At 36.2% G+C, this 16,285-nt stretch overlaps 1 protein-coding gene across 3 annotated transcripts in view; it reads right to left on the bottom strand.

Moving 5' to 3' along the window:
• PARG (poly(ADP-ribose) glycohydrolase) overlaps positions 1 to 16,285 on the bottom strand; it is an 81,726-nt gene that overhangs the window by 56,941 nt on the left and 8,500 nt on the right. For all 3 annotated transcript variants that reach the window (XR_010610760.1, XM_065670791.1, XM_065670789.1), the window contains exons 4-7: positions 14,728 to 14,911; positions 13,503 to 13,625; positions 12,087 to 12,170; positions 11,005 to 11,079 (exon numbers count right to left, since the gene is read on the bottom strand). Coding sequence is in view for 2 of the 3 variants with exons in the window: in XM_065670791.1 (XP_065526863.1) it covers positions 11,005 to 11,079; positions 12,087 to 12,170; positions 13,503 to 13,625; positions 14,728 to 14,911 (466 nt within the window). In the remaining variant the exon portion in view is untranslated. The remainder of the gene's footprint in view (positions 1 to 11,004; positions 11,080 to 12,086; positions 12,171 to 13,502; positions 13,626 to 14,727; positions 14,912 to 16,285) is intronic.

Raw genomic sequence — 16,285 nt, forward strand, 5'->3', positions numbered from 1 at the left:
ATTCAGAAACAAAGGGACTGTGGCTCCTTTCCAAAAGGCTCCACTGTCAAATGAGATTTAAGAGTTCAATTGTGCTCTTGCACTATTATATAAGATATTGGTTCTTGTGCACTTTTGGATAATGTTAACAATTTTTATTTCCCACTTTTATTTTTTTCCTAGGGGATCCCACGGAAGAACCTCCCAGGCAGCCTGAAGCATCTCCCTCACTATTCCCCCCCAGCTAAAAGCTTCCTTTGAAAAGACACACAAAAACTTGAGCATATTTAAGCAATCACAATATGTGGGTGCTCCTTATTGCACTAGGTAATGTTGCCTTCATTTTCCTTTCCTCCCAGAGCAGCCTATATGCACTTGTTCTCCTGTCTCATAGAGGAGTTACATGCTTTTTGTATGCTATTTTGTGTACTGCTTGCACATGGTCTTGTCCAGATCCATTACTAGAACTCCTCAGTGCCCCAAAAAGCAATCAAGCCACTCTCTCTAACTTTTATGTCTTTTACCTTAAAGTAAACCAATTTCAGACTGCTCACCTGAACTCCCCTTCTTCCCCTAGCCCTTGTCATAAGTGCTTTTAAACATAACCCTAGAATCCTAAGAGCAGGTACTGCTGGGGGCGGGGGGGGCAGGGGGTGGGAGGGGGGAGAGGGGGACAGCCTAAACAAGTTATCAAGCAACTTCAAAAACTAATATATTTAAGCTAATACACCCCCAAAAAAATAACCCAAAACAAGCTTCACTAAGTCATACTCTCTACAAAGCCTTTTCTTCTCGACAAGGAGTAGATGAATTAAACACATTCTGCCACAACTATCACTGTACTTGATAGCTAGGCAGAGATACTAGGCTGCAGACCACTAACTTTTATGAATAAGTAAAACAGACTCTTTGTCAGAAAGTCAAATATTATACATATAAACAAGATTGAATTTAGAAGCAAAGCACAGGGTGGGAAGTGTGTGTTAGCTCCCATTGTATCAGGTTAATGAATGACCAGAACTGCAGGGAAGAATACTCTCATCTGCCTCTTTTAGTTTCCTTATAAAACTAAGTCAGCAGGAAACACACTTAGCTGTCAAATGCATCCCATTTCTTGAGCACTTGTGTGATTAGAAACCAAAGGAAGGATAAAGTAATCTTTGGAGGGAAGAAGAAAAAAGCCCATAATGCTGGATTATGCAGAGAAAGATCTTATTTGAGAAGAAGAATGCCTCTGACATTTATCAAAACCACAAACTGACACTTCAAAAGAAAAAAAGAAGACAGCTTACAAGCCAGAGGTTAATTCAATTTTGTTTAATTTTTCCCCCCATGAAGGTTCATTCACATCTTCTGCCAACCCAATTCTGGAATGATCTCTCTGGTGTATTGTCCCTGCAGGTTTCAAACTCCAGGTTTGTTCTCAAACTTTTCAACATTGTAAATAAAATGTGTGAGAAAAAAAATAAGTATGTCTATTTTTTCATCTCTTAATGGTTTTAGAAGCCAAGTTTATACTTCCAAGGTACTGGAAATCTAACCTCAGTCATTTTCACTACAAGTAAGTAAAATCTCAGTCCTCATACTCTACAGGCCACCAACAGGTTCTACCTGTACCCTCCTGCAAAGCAATTCTATCACAAATAGAAGCATCACAACCATTTCCAAAGCAGTGGCACAGTCCTGGAAAGAACAGTCAAATACTGCTTTCTAAATACTTTTTGAGTTACTCTTGGGAAGTACAACGTAGTGAAAAGGACAATGATGTTGTTTCTATACCAGGGCTGTAACAAGGATAAAAAGTATCTTTCATCTGACTGACACAAGCCGAGGCTGAAAATTACTCGTAGGTTCATTCAAAACTCTTAGCTCTCTAAACACAGTATGTGAAGGGGAGGGTAGGGGGAATAATATTAAATATTGCAATGATTTTGAAAACATCTGCCGTAGTGTAGTATTTGGCTATATCAGATAATTAACTTTTACATAACTTTATTCAACCGTTTCTGAAACCAGTAACATTGGCACTAAAAGCTTCATGAGACAACACAGCTATTGCCCTTTATGAAAACTTTTATTTTCTTAATCATTAAAATAAAAAACACCCAAAAAACAAGTCAAGCACAGGCAGAAGGGGGAAAAGAAGGATGAAAAGAAAACACAATAGCATTGTAATTTTCAACAAACCTATAGACTATTTTTTTGCTTGTCAGTTTCATAAACTCAAAATAAACAGTATCTTAAGAAAAAAATATTTTATTGGCCAAATAACACCCTGAGACCATTTCCAGGGTACATACTATGTCACCTTTGCCACTCTTTAAAGAATGCATGGTTCCTAATAACCAACTCTACAAGGAACCAACAGAAACAGTTTTTCAGATAAAAAAGCAGGAGAAAAATCAGGCATATACTTACAATACACTTCATTTATGCCTTCACAGTCATCCTAACGATGGCAATGCCTCTTTACAGCTTCCCTACTTCCATGGACACTTTATCAGAGCATCTCTTAAGATTTTTGACCATCAGAGTTTTCTTATTTTAACTTCTTAACTGCTCCAGACATACAAAAGAAATGGGAAAAAAAAATTCTAAAGGCACAAAGCAGGCAAGGGAAGTCCTACAACCAAAATGAGTTTCTCTCAGTCATTTGGTATAAATAGATGAGCACAGACAGATGATGATTTACACATAGCCCAATGGAAGCAAAGAAATCTGTTCATCATCCCCCTTGCCCACAAAACAAAAAGAAATAAGCAAATATTAGAAGATAGCTTCTAAAACCAGAACAATTATATTTAATATGGGGTTTTTCTTTCTTAAACAGGAATGTTCTCAATACAGTGAAGGAAAACTATGAAAGAGATCCTCAGAACGTATCTACATTATCTCAAAACACTTAAGATACAATGCAACTAAAACTCTGCACATAGTCTGTATAGATAGCCTTTGCCTGGTAATTCTGAGTCAACAGTCTGATGCAATAGCCATTGTGATGGTGCTTACAAAACACCACTTACAAGATACTCAGCTATTTTGCTGAGAAAGTACAGAAAACTACAAATAAGCCTGTAATTCAGCACTCAATGCCATTTTTCCTGTACAATGCTTAGCTTCTAATGTTTTGAATGTGTACAAGATGCATACTTCCCCCACCCCAGAAAAGTTCACATTTTGTTCAATACGGGGATAAATTCCTTTCTGCTACCGTGAAAAGAAAACCCTTCATGGCACACTCAAAAGACCTTTTCAGTTTAGATTTTTAAGAAGGTAATCTGATGCAATGAAAATTGTTTGAAAACATCTGGATTAAAATGAAATGCAGCAAGGAGCAATGGATAGGCTATTTTCAGCCTTGGGACATTTTGTTTCTTGCTTAAAAGCCTACATTTGTAGTGCTGACATCTCTGTACAACGCTCACTTCTGTTAGTACTGTCCAGACAATTATAAAAATGATTTATCAGAAACCCAGTCACCAGAACAATTTGGTACTTTAAAATTCCTTCTATTCCAGGATCACTGATTACAGCAATCATTTTTCAAGCAAGTCATTCAAACAACAAAACATACAGGAAAGACTGTCATGGCTCCTAAGACCTGCTAGGAAACAAGAGTGGGGTAAAACCTTATTAGAACATAAAATTCTCCCAAGCTATGCACAATACTTAACAGTAGCAGGTGTTTTTGAACAGTTCAGGCTTTTCCAAATGAGCGAAATCCTGGAGCTCAACCATATAAACGATCTAGACTATCCTACAGCCAAATCATCTTCAGATATTACATTTATAGTCTTTTAGATGAAAAAGGGAAAGAATAGTAAAAAATATTGAAGTATAATTTCCAGAGTTTTCCAGGTAATTTCCAAAATTTCTTAAGGTTATTAAGGTTTAATGTTATTAAATTAAGGTTATTAAGCTTAAAACCACACATACACGCTTAAAGGCTGTGTGGTCCTATGGCTGCTTGAAATTTTACAATTGGAGTATGTAGTTGAAAAGACAGTTCTTAATTTCATTCAAATCCACTCAGTGATCTCAAAACTTAACCAATCTTCTTGGAGAAGAAGCAGACATACTGCTAATATTTGCACATCTGATTTTTACGCTCAGTTCTCCAACATCTAATATGCTCCATCTTAAGTCAGTTACTTGCATCTGACACATTTTCTGAAAGTACCTAGTTCAGGCTAAATGTGCTGTTACACTATGTAGTAGCATACATTCAAGTGAGAAATACAGTTTGTAAAAAAATGCACTAAGCACATTCTGCAGGTATTACCCCAGGTCTCACTAGGTTTATGCCACAATTTAGCAATTCAGTAACACATTTGTTACATAGTCCAGTGAAATATAAGATTGTTCTTTAATTTAATTATTCCTAAGTGCAATGCACTGACTAACAGAAACAAGATTCATGGTAATATGCTTCACCACTCCTCACTTTAAGAACATTCTCCTATATTCTGGAATCTGTGCAGAATAACTGCAGTAGAAAAAGTAGTATCTTAGAAAGCATGTGCACATATCCGTATGAATATTGCTAGGCCAAAATTTAAATACTAAGGATTTGTACAATTGAAACATAGCTTCTCATACAACAATTAACTTCAATTTTTTTCCAGAAAAGGAAGCCAGACTTTTGGAAGAGCAAAACATCTGTAATAGAGATGCGTGATATTTATGGAAAATATAAAGTTGTGTTTATAAATGAACTTATTTACATATTTGTATTGCATATTATGTGAGTTTAGGCATTTCTAAATCAAATTTATAGATAATGTTAAAAAGATATTAAGTGAGGTTCTAGAAATTTACAGGTTGATACTTGCATGTAAAATCAGCCAGCAACAAGCCTTGCATCCTGACTGTTTTGGACTTCTAAAAGGACCTAGGATCCAGAAAGTATAATTGTCATGCAAGTTTTAACAGAAAGCAGGGAGAAATGAGACTTCTTTTCTAATCCTTTTCCAAAATTAATTACAGCTGTAATTGTAAGACAAACTTTAATAGCCCACATTCTATATCATGTAAAAGCAGAACTAAAGGGTGAAGAAAAATAGCAATATATTCCTTCAGCTTGACAACCGACCTTGTTTTCTTGCTACACAGCTTCTTATCAGATTCTAGGATAAGCTGCGATTTGTGCCATTAAAAAAAAAAAGAAAAAGCTAACACCCAGTTTTGAGGCTAAAATGAGTGAGCTCATGCTTGGCTGGAAAAAGAGGAAAAGGAGCACAGATAAAGTGGTCTGGTACATTCTTCCTTCATGCTGAAGGCTCTTCTCTGCAGTTCAGTATAGACAGCAGAGACACTGGTCTTTTTAAAGAGCATTATCACATTTCTTTCAACCTCTTAGAAAAATTCAAATTTAAGAGTTATAGAGCTTCTTTCATAAGAGAAAAGGGTTTCCTGAACGCTGAATTCATATAGGAATCAAGAGCAAATATGCAGATCCTGGTCATTAAATACATTGATTGGCTTCAAACAGTTTTCGCAACAGACAATAAGACCACAAGACATCCATAGACAGGCACTGCAGACACACCCATGCTTTTTCCTATAAAGCCAAATCTAACAGTTGGAAACTGGGCATTACACAGTGGAGAATGAGAGATTATCTTTGTAAAGATACCAGCAGCATATCCTACTTGCATCAAGTAGGCACCAAGATCTGCATAGCCTGGAAAAAGTACATTTTAAAAGGCGTAAGTATCTTCAAGTGAGGTTCAGCTAAAATACCAGTTACCATTACTATTTTGTCCTCCCAGAAGAGGTTAGTGTATAGATCCCCATGCCCTTCTGTCAGCAACATCTCCTGTTGGTACTCTGCCACAATGGGGCTTGCATGACAAGGCAACTTCTGCCTCTCATCTTCAACCCAGCAAAGTCATAAGAAGGTAAAAATGGACAAAAGTTCATGAAATCCCATCAATAAAAGATGCCTGGAAAAGTCTTAACAGCAAGTAAAACAAGTAATTAGGAGCACTTCCTTACAATGCTCTTTACTTGCAGTAATCCATTTCAGTACCAGAGTCCATCACAGTATCTGCGTAGATGTCACTGGGGTCTTTCTACCAGCAATTTCTCTAAATCCCTTCAAAACCTGATGTAAAGTCATAGCATCTTTTACATCCACTGAGAAGGAGTTCGACAGCCTTTTATTCAGTATCTAAATAAATACTTTTGTCTGGTTTTGAAACCCTTACCTGGCTAGAAACACCCATCTGATGTCCCCTAACTGTTGCACTAGACAAATGAATAGTCATTTTCTCTTCACCCTCTCCTACATTTATATTGGATTGCACTGTTATACTTGTCCTCACTTCTCTCTTAGCCAAGATCAAAAGATCAAACAATACTAGTTTATTGAATGTTCTTCATATGGAAACTATCACATACCTCTACACCATTCCTGATTCCTCTCATAGTGTCTTCTCCATTTCACAGACACAAGCTTCCCACCAGGATGTTCAAGCTCCAAGAGTTCAGACAAACATAAAAATAGTTATGGACACAATGTGAACATCTGCAAGATGTATTGTATCCATTTTTCAGATGACTCACATAAGCTCAGAGACAATCACTGCGTATGCCACACAAATTTACATAAACTCCAATCTTCAGTCTATGCTTAAGAGATCAAACTTATGTCTAAACTATTTGCTATTTCCAATACGTCAGTAATAACCAGAGATGACATGTCTTTTAATGATATGCCTCAGTACTGGATCTGATAATTTTCAGCACTTGATAGCACACAAACATAATTTCACCAAGTAGGTTTTTAAACACAGATATTAGGGGATTCTAAATGCCAGCAGTCCTTACATAATGAGTCCTTCTCTTTCTGCTTTGCATATACAAAAAAAAAAAAAAGCAGGAAGAGTGGCTAAAAAACAAATGACTGGATCTGATTCTTTCCTTTTACTGAAGCATGTCAGGAAAGCCTGTATAACTTAGCTTGCAAGTGAGAATTAAAAAGCATAGAGCATTGTTCTTGTTTTCTGATACTAGAATGATGTAATTGCTACAGTTCTTTCTCCAGGTTTCAAAGGAGTTGAGGAGACAACAGGAATTAAACCATATGAGCAATAAAAGCGCCTATTGTTTCATTGCCTGGATAGTTCCTTTCTGTCACTTTAAGTGTCTGTCTTACATATTTTTTTCAGTAATTTGTTACTAACTTAAATATTTGTGCTAAATCTCACAAGTTTCAGATGGGACCAAATAACTCTTCAAAACTGCTCTACTGTAAAGGGCAAGAACAAGTTGTGAGGCTGCTCACCAACTGGTTTACATCAAGAGAGCTCAGAATCTAATGGCAACACAGGTTTTATATCGTGAAGGTTCCTGAAGACACACAACATAAATCCTGATGACTTAGGTTCCTATATACTATGCAACTAAAGCTGAATTTAAAAGAAGGATCACCTTTAAAGAAAGTTACGCACTGCTTATACAATGTCATGTCATTTTCAGGTTTAAACACTCCTCTGCTCCTGAAAGAGCAAGACAGGTGCCAGCAATAAGGGGAAGAGTTCATGAAACAACATTAGCAAGAATTATGCTTAAGCTCTAAGAGACTTTAAAGCAATACCATAAACACAAAGCATGTCCAGACCAAGCAGGCGCAATCTAAAGCAGCAGACCATGTGACTGTCTTAAATGATAAAGCTCTACTTTTCCCTTTAAATAAAGTTGTTCTTGCAGCAGATTAGTCTAAGACATAAACCTTCAATGACCACACTAGACGCTATTTCATGCACTTGAAAAAAGCAAAAGAATTTTCCTGCCTAGAAGTGGAAAGGCAAATCTACGAGAAAGAAAAATAAATACTTCCACAGCACGTAGCACTATTGATCCAAAGCATGTAATACATTCCCAGCCTATTATAATTCACATAAATAAAGCTCATCTACAACACTTTGTGGATCTCAAGACAGCTCCATCCACAGCAGTTTCCTCACCATTCCTTTTCTGCTTGTTGTTTACTCTTTGCTGTCTGTCTTCTAGGTAAACTCTAGAGAAACAAACACAAGGATGACTTACAGGTGACAAGAATTTTGCAAGCAAGAAGAAAAATGTCAGCACTAACAATTTTCATCCACTAAGCAATGACTTGAATAAATCCTAAGCCTGTTTGCCAAACATAAGCAAACAGATGGCAAAACAAATCAATACAACAGAGTGGAAATTCTGCAGAGAACAACAAAACTGTCGGATGTCTCAAGCAAATAAACCAACAAGAGCTTTACATATGTTACTGATGGGTGCTATGAACTTAAAGAATTAAAAAACCTCTAAGCTTCCACATTTACTTCACTGTACAAATAAGAATTTTACTTCACTGGTTAACTGCTATCTTTTTAAAATAGTGCGAGGGCTCCCTCTCCTGACAACACTTCGAACAGCCTGTGTGTGTCAGGGTACATTTTGAAAATAGCTGACGGGAAATAGCTATCTTATATTCGAGCCAGGATTTTTTAAGAAAGCTGAAAGTGTTTTAATCTTAAAGGAAAACGAACTTCAATCCAAGAAACTGGTAATTATTATAAGAGGACTGCTTTTAATTTTATAAGTAGGATTTTAAATAATGCACATTTTGACTGTGCAACTTTGGGAGGAAACTGCCTAAAACAAGAAACACAGCCTAAAACAGACATGAAGGCATTTAACAGATTAATAAATAAGGTGAGCTCTGTACAGAATCAGAATTTAAAATAACAAATATTACTTTATAATTGACCAAGCACAGACCCATTGACCTACTGAAGTAATTATCTGAATACAGTAAACAAATCATTAAAATAGACACCATCAGACCCAGCTCCCTTTTAAATCAGACCACAGAATTCTTGGTTGAGAATGCACAGAAAGTCAATAGTACCCAAGAATATATACATAGATATTTGAGGATCATAAACTCCATAGTACTTGTGATTATTTCTCCCTTTGTTGAGCTGCTGCCCCTCCCTTTTGGGCTGATTACTCAAGCCAGCTTTTCTTTCAGCCAACCCTCTCAGTTTCTGCTGAGCAAACAATCTGAAACAGTTCCCCTGCTCCCTCAAAACCATAAGATAAACAAGAAAATACACAAGCCAGTTGTAAGCCATTAATTGTTAACTTCCAAACATAGTCACTTCAAAAGCCTCACTGCACTACAGCTAGTATATTTAGGTCATTTCCACAGAGGATCTCAGCTTTTCACTCAATAGCTGCTCACTTAAGCAGACTGTGAATAGTCTTTGATAGCAGATGCCTTGTTAATTTACAAAACTGGAAGAGTTCACATATCCCTTCATAATAGAAAAGATGTTTACATCTGTCTACAAAATGTATCCCCTCTGTATATTCTGTTCACTAAACTTAATATATTCGATAAAGCCAGGGTAAGATTTTGCTCCTGTGGTCTACAAGGAGCCATTGTCTTGTACTGCTTCACTGTTCCGTATTTAATATATATGGCTACATGTTTTTCAGCTTGGTCCAAAAATCAGTATCTTGAAACAGGTCTCTTCACTTCTTCTGGGAACCTCACAAATACATCACTATTGCCAGGTGACAGAAATTTCCTTTTGCCCCTCAGTGAAAGATTGATACCCAATACATAGTTGATTTCCCTGTCATTCTTCTCCTCTCTGGAAACAGCTGATATCATTTACTCTCCCTGGCTGATGATCTCTGAATCTAATCACCCATAGTTTCTGAACTCCCAGATGCATAATACAATCACATTAGGACAAGCTCAGTTGTGTTTGTAGCAATACAATGCAAATCTGGTACATTTCCGAGTCAGATTTTTAAATAGCGCCAGTACTTTAAAACATTCTAATAAATTAAATATGATTCTCTAGTAACAGTTTAACTGGGCAAGTTCATTTCAGTTAGTACAAGAGTTAACAGGAGCAAAGAGGCCAAATGTCCACAGCCTCTACCATCCAGCCATTGATTGCAGCCTGAAAAACAGACCCCCCCCACAAGGAGAGGAGGAAGCACTAAAATGGCAAGATGAGTGAATGCAGTAGCTCTCATAGCTAGTAAATATGATACTACTGGTATTTTTATAGGTACCTTCTGTCAGTAACAACACCGTGTTGCATGCAAAACAAAACTCATTCTTCAAAACAGTCCCTATACGTAATGGAAACAGGCAACACAAAAAGCAGTTCCTCTGATCACATGAATTAAAAAGACATCTGTTTTAAACACACCAACTAACAAAATTAATTTCAAACCAAATTTAGTTTTGCTGAACCTCAACACAGTTATACCTATCCCCACTTCTCTCTCAACCAATACAGTTTAGCAAGCCCCTCCTCCCAAGAAAACAAGCACACGTTTTAAAAGCACTTCTGAGCTGGTGGAATTAAAATACAACAATTTCTATTGCACCACACTAATCTCCCATACTGATTTAGTTAGCATAGTTTCTCGTCCTCAGTCAGGATGTACATTAATAGTAGTCCAACTTGTATTTATCACTTACTATTTGTTTTTCTTCTTTCAGGAAAGTAACATGAAGTCATGAAAACCACACCAACATTTCAAAGGCTCTAAAGTTGAAATTCATCATCTCAGTATACAGAAAAATTTTACTGCTAGACCAGCAAAACACAGACTATACACATACCACTGCAACACAAAAGTTGTTTAAAAAAAGGGAAAAAAGAGCAACACTTAAAAAAAAAAAACCAACCAAAAAACCAACCACACAAAAAAATAAACTGAAAATATTAATACAATTTCTTAGTAAGTCTGGTTTTCATAAAGGCATTTCTCACCTTGCCTTCAGTAACCTTAGGTGTTACTGAAGCACTCAAATTATCTGCTTAAGATTTAAAATTAATCCAGTTTATAAAGCTTAATTATCATTTCAACTGAAGTTACCAGCCAAATAACCATCCACATAGGTGACTGCAAAACCTTTACTCTTGAAAAGGGAAATAAAGCCAAAAGCATTGAGATGTATAAACAAAGCAGTCACTTTTATGTTTCTTCCTATTTCAAGTCAACTTGGTTTACCTTCTCACAGAAGTCGTTAAGAGCAGTGAAGTCCCATTTCTTGGAATAAGCTATGTTGTACCTCAGTATAGCCTCCTGGGGAAAGAGCATAACAAAATAAAGCTTAGACATACTCATTAAGAGAAAAAAACCGATTTTATGGAATTTCCTTTGTGAAGGAACAGTACCATCTAGTGGCTAAAACCTGTCACAGAGCCTACCAAAATCCATAGATCTGGATTAATACGGCGCAACTCCATAATGCTGAATCCTGTTATTTTAGATTTAGCATTGAATAAGCTTTATTCTACAGGTTTTTCCTCTTAGCACAAAACAAGACAAGGCATGCTTGGATCTGCCTACAACATACAACATAAATATTCCTCACCCTGTGCTCACAGTCTTTAAAAATACCAAAAAAGCATTCCTCAGCAATACGGCAGATGTTTTACCAGTTTAAGAGCTTAAAGAATTTAAACAACAAATTAAATAGGCCCTTTAGAATAACGATTACCCTAAAAAAAAAGTATTCATTTAAAGTTTATCTGTAGCTTCTGCATCCTCCTCCTTCCCTGCCTTTCAGGTACAATCTAAATTATTCTTCACAAAAAACATCATAGCAATTCTAAGCTGCTCCAAATCACAATTCATTAAAAGCCAATAAGAACCATAAGGGTTTTCAACAGAGCCTTAATCTCCCTGATTTATAGATTTTTGTCAGCAGCTTAAATTGCTGCAGTTTTAGTGATGTCAACAGTTAACGTTTCAGACTCTCGCACCTGTGCATCGCCCTACCATCTGGTTACAGAAAAATCCTACATGCTACGTCTACCACAAACTATTAGATATTGCTGGACAAACAGTTTTATGTAGATTTATAAAAGACAATTTGTTTTAAAAATAACTAATATATTCAGTGGTAACACTTGAGGCTCATTAAAACACTTAATTCATTACAGAATACCTGGACCAGCATGATATTTTTTTAATTCATTTTTGTAAGTGATTCAACAAACACGACTGAGCCAGAATCACTACTAGCACACAGAGAACCTGAATGTACTTGTATGTATATAGACTCAATTTCAAATTGACTAGCTTACCTTCAAATCATGCGAACAACTAAACTTGTTAAGTAAGGCAGTTTGGATTAGTTCCCATCGACTTCCAGCAGTTCTATCACCATTCTTTAAAACAAAAGCCCAAAACAAAGTCAGATGAAGTTATTCAAAACAGAAAGTCATATTTACTAATAATTATCTTCCCTGACAGTTTTTTTAAATAAAGTTTGCTTTATTTGTGAAGGTCTTTAAAAATAAACCACATTTTGAGTAACTGTAAAGAACTTCTGCAACTTCTAGTCCACTGCGTTTTACTTCCCTGAATTCCTTTCTAACTGAAGAAGTCAGAAATTTCATTAAGAGCCTTTCACATATGCAGCACTCTTCCTAATGCATTCTCAAGGACAAATAATGTTCTCTATATTCTTTGTGAAAAAAGTGGATTTTGCAGACAAGATCACAGTTATAAAATCTACAACTCAAAAATACAAACTGGACTTTGTAAAAACATAATAAAAATAAGGGCACAGATTATAAAAGCATATAGTTGTGGCTGACTCTTCTACCTACCCAAATTTAAGACTTGTATTTTCTGTGATATTTTTCCTCAACACAAGTCTTATTGCCCATTGCAAGCAATAATGACATTTCTTATTAGACTACCACAAGGGCAGAGACAACTCCTCCTGCTCAACTGGCAACAACAAAAATCTTACCAGCACTTTCTCTCTGAACCATCAACTAAATTCAATTTATACTGTATCTGTAAAATATGTAAATGAAAAGACAGAGTATTTCCTAGAGACTATAAATTTCTCTGTTCCAGATTCAAGTATCAATAATCATTATACAGCCTTTGCTATAGGACACACTACTGATTTTACTCACCACAGTGTAAAGTTTTTCACTTTGTATGTTTAAGTAAGCCTCAAGCAGTGACAAAAAATCCCACATCAACAAGCCACACAAAGCCAACTCTAAGCTCTCAACCACTGTTTTAGCAGAACAGCAGGTACACCTCACTATCAGCAATACCTGACAAAGTATTATAATCAAAATGTGGTTACAAATTCATTCACATCTGTTGGTATTCCAAATTGCGTCAAACACAATATATATATATAACATATAAATAGCATAGAAACATATATAGGGAGTATTAGTTTATACTCCAAGTATATATAAATATGTACATCATCAAATCAATGGCTGGGTAAAATAACTAGGAGAAAAAAAACCCAGAACAAACAAAGAACAATAACAAAATAACCACCACAAAGTCTTCTGCTCTGCCTGAAGCATTATAACCCAGAATCCAGCTTTTCAGACCAGGTATGTTCATCTACTTGATTTTCCAATTCTATACAGTTTGCCAACTGAACAAATGCAGTGAACTGAAAACTCACCTATATGTGAAAAAACTTCTTTGATTACACAACTGTAAATCCTTCATCTTACCTCATCCTCTACAGGGTAAAAATTCTGTTCTGAGCAGGGCATTTTAACATGTTTGTTGTCCCACAGATCTTTGTAGTGAGTTGGAAAAGGTTTAGGCACCTCTCCTTCCCTCAGAAGATCAACCTGCAACAAAGAAGGAGGGTCGGGGATAGCTCACGTCTGAAGTTTTTTAACAAAAGAAATAAAAAGTAAACAAAAACATATGTAGAAAAGCTCTCCTCTACAGTCATCCTTTCAGAAAAGGGGAAAGCTACAAACTGACCAGTTAGAAAATGTTACTCTTGTGTTACACTCGGTGAAAAGAATACCACCTTATCATTTGACTTCCTGAAACACACTGAAATAAAGGTAATATATGCAATTACTTTATGTCCAATTATCAGCTAGATTTCCTCAACTATGAATTTAAGTATCTACATAGTTTCATCCAAATATTTTCAAAATGTAGTTTAAAATACAACTATAGTCATGTGCAAAAATAACATTCTTTAGCCAACACTGAAGAGGATGAGAAATCCTTCTAAATATAGCAGTATTTCAAGTGTACTTCACAGAATATCAAAAATGTAAAAATAAATAACATTATGCTCTTACAGACTTAATCTGCTATACAGTCTTCCAGCAGCACAGATTCTCTCAAAGCTTGCATTTAAACTTATTGTGCTTTTCTTTTGTTTGGGATTTATCTGTGACTCCATAGGTTTCTGCTCACATGCTTTATTTCAACAATTATCTGCCTGCATACTACTCCAAAATATTAAAGTCAAATATATCAGATCTGATCTAAAATGTGGTGGTAAAATTAATAGAAAATCTTTCATTGTCTTTTTCATATCTCAAATGTCTTGAAAATTCCATGTATCTTGAACCCAAACCAGAACATTAAAATGAGAATGTAACATGACAATGTTGAAGACATATTTAAACTCCCACAGTTTACAACTCAGGCAAGGAAGTCCACACACGCTCATGCAAAAGAAAAATACTTGTCCCTAACAAGCCAGAGGCAGTGAAACCATAATTACATTTCTTCTGGATCTTAATATCCTAAATCTTGTGCATCAGAAAAGCCAGTTTTTAGGAAAATCAGCCAGTCTGCTTGCAAGGAATGGCATACATTGATTTCCACAACTTGCTAATACTACCAGACTAACATTTGGCATTTCATATTATTGAACAATTCAGTAAGAAATTTGATTTCAGATAATACACTGAATGATCGTACTCTGACGGTTACTGTATGATTGGCTGAGGGTCGCAGATGTGGCAGACGAGTCCCACACATAGGCATTCTTCTCATGTCTTCAATTGGTGTCCCAAACCATTTCTTATTAGTTGGAAGAGGAGGTGGCACATATTTAGGAGTCTTCCTTCCTGGCCTCTGGGGCTCGAATTCACACTTTTCTTTCCTGTTGTTAAATAAAGTATGTTGAAAATTTTTATTTCCACTGAAAAAAACATGGTAGGCAAACACACAAATTTCCATTCCAGAGTTATAACATTTTATTTGCTAGCCTTTGCTGTGACCCCAGACCAAAGCTTTACCTAGGGACAGGTGACAGACTCATTGGTCTGCATTTGTCAGGATACCCTCTGCAGCCCCTTTTCAACTGTTAGAAAACACACCTGCATACACAGATGCACATATTCCTTCTTCAAATTAAAAAAAACAAAACAAAACAGCCAACCAACAAAAAGAATTCCAACTTCTTAACCACTCTTTCTCACTAGGACTTTATTTTCACACCAGGCTTACGATACTTGCAAACTTGCAATAGAAGTGAAAAGCAATCGAAAAAACACTTGCAAAATTCAAATATATGCAAGAGCAGATGAAATAATCTAATCCTCTTTAATGATCAAAGGTATTTGGTATACCTGATGATATGGGGAAGAAAAATCTCAGTCTGCTGTATGTCTGATGTAATATACCACATTTCTCATGCAAGACGAAGCTCTCAGAGTAAAATGCAAAACAAGTTAAAAGCCTACACTTTGAGGTACTGTTTTGACCTCTAAATTCCCTTTAGCAAACTTACTCCACCCTTGGATAAAGACGTTGTCCAACCTGTTCGGTCTATGCATATACCAGTATCTTCAGGTGCAGACAATGCCTCCAACCTGGCCAAACACATGCAAATGGTGACACATAGCCTGACACTGGGTACAGGCCCAAGTGCTCATCTGACAGCCAAAGGACAATTTTGGCATAGCATTACTGATGACTGAAATGTGTTTGATACTCTACTGCTTCTTTCTCAACAAGTTAACATCTGAGATGCACTATTGCCTGATGTAGAGCTGGTCTAACAAAAACCAGGAGAAAAGCTTTAACATTTTCTAATTGCCCTCTTAAGCACTAGGCAGTACCACTATTTCATCTGGCACTGAGGTTTATAACCTTCACATAATCTTATTTTAGGCCCCAAAAAGGAAAACGATAATCTCTCTACAGCCTCATACTCTACCTTACTAATTATTCTGGAAAGCATTTCTAGGATTCCCATCTAGCTATACAGCAAAACTTTTGCACGAGTTTCCCTTCTCAAACATGACTTATCGTAACACAGTGTTCTACCACTGACAAATATAAGCCTCAACCTTTGCTGCTCTGCTACAACAGCAATTCATTTAAATTAGTGAAAAGACTAGGTAATTTTTTTTTTAACTTTATGACTCACTTTTCCGTACTTTTGTTAGCAAATTCTTCATCTGTTCATTTTTTCCTACGAACTACCTTTTTTGTTTTCCAACAACTCCACTATCAGCTTACTCATCTCTTA

This window comes from Lathamus discolor, chromosome 3, assembly GCF_037157495.1.
Source record: "Lathamus discolor isolate bLatDis1 chromosome 3, bLatDis1.hap1, whole genome shotgun sequence".
Taxonomy (NCBI): Eukaryota; Metazoa; Chordata; class Aves; order Psittaciformes; family Psittacidae; genus Lathamus; species Lathamus discolor.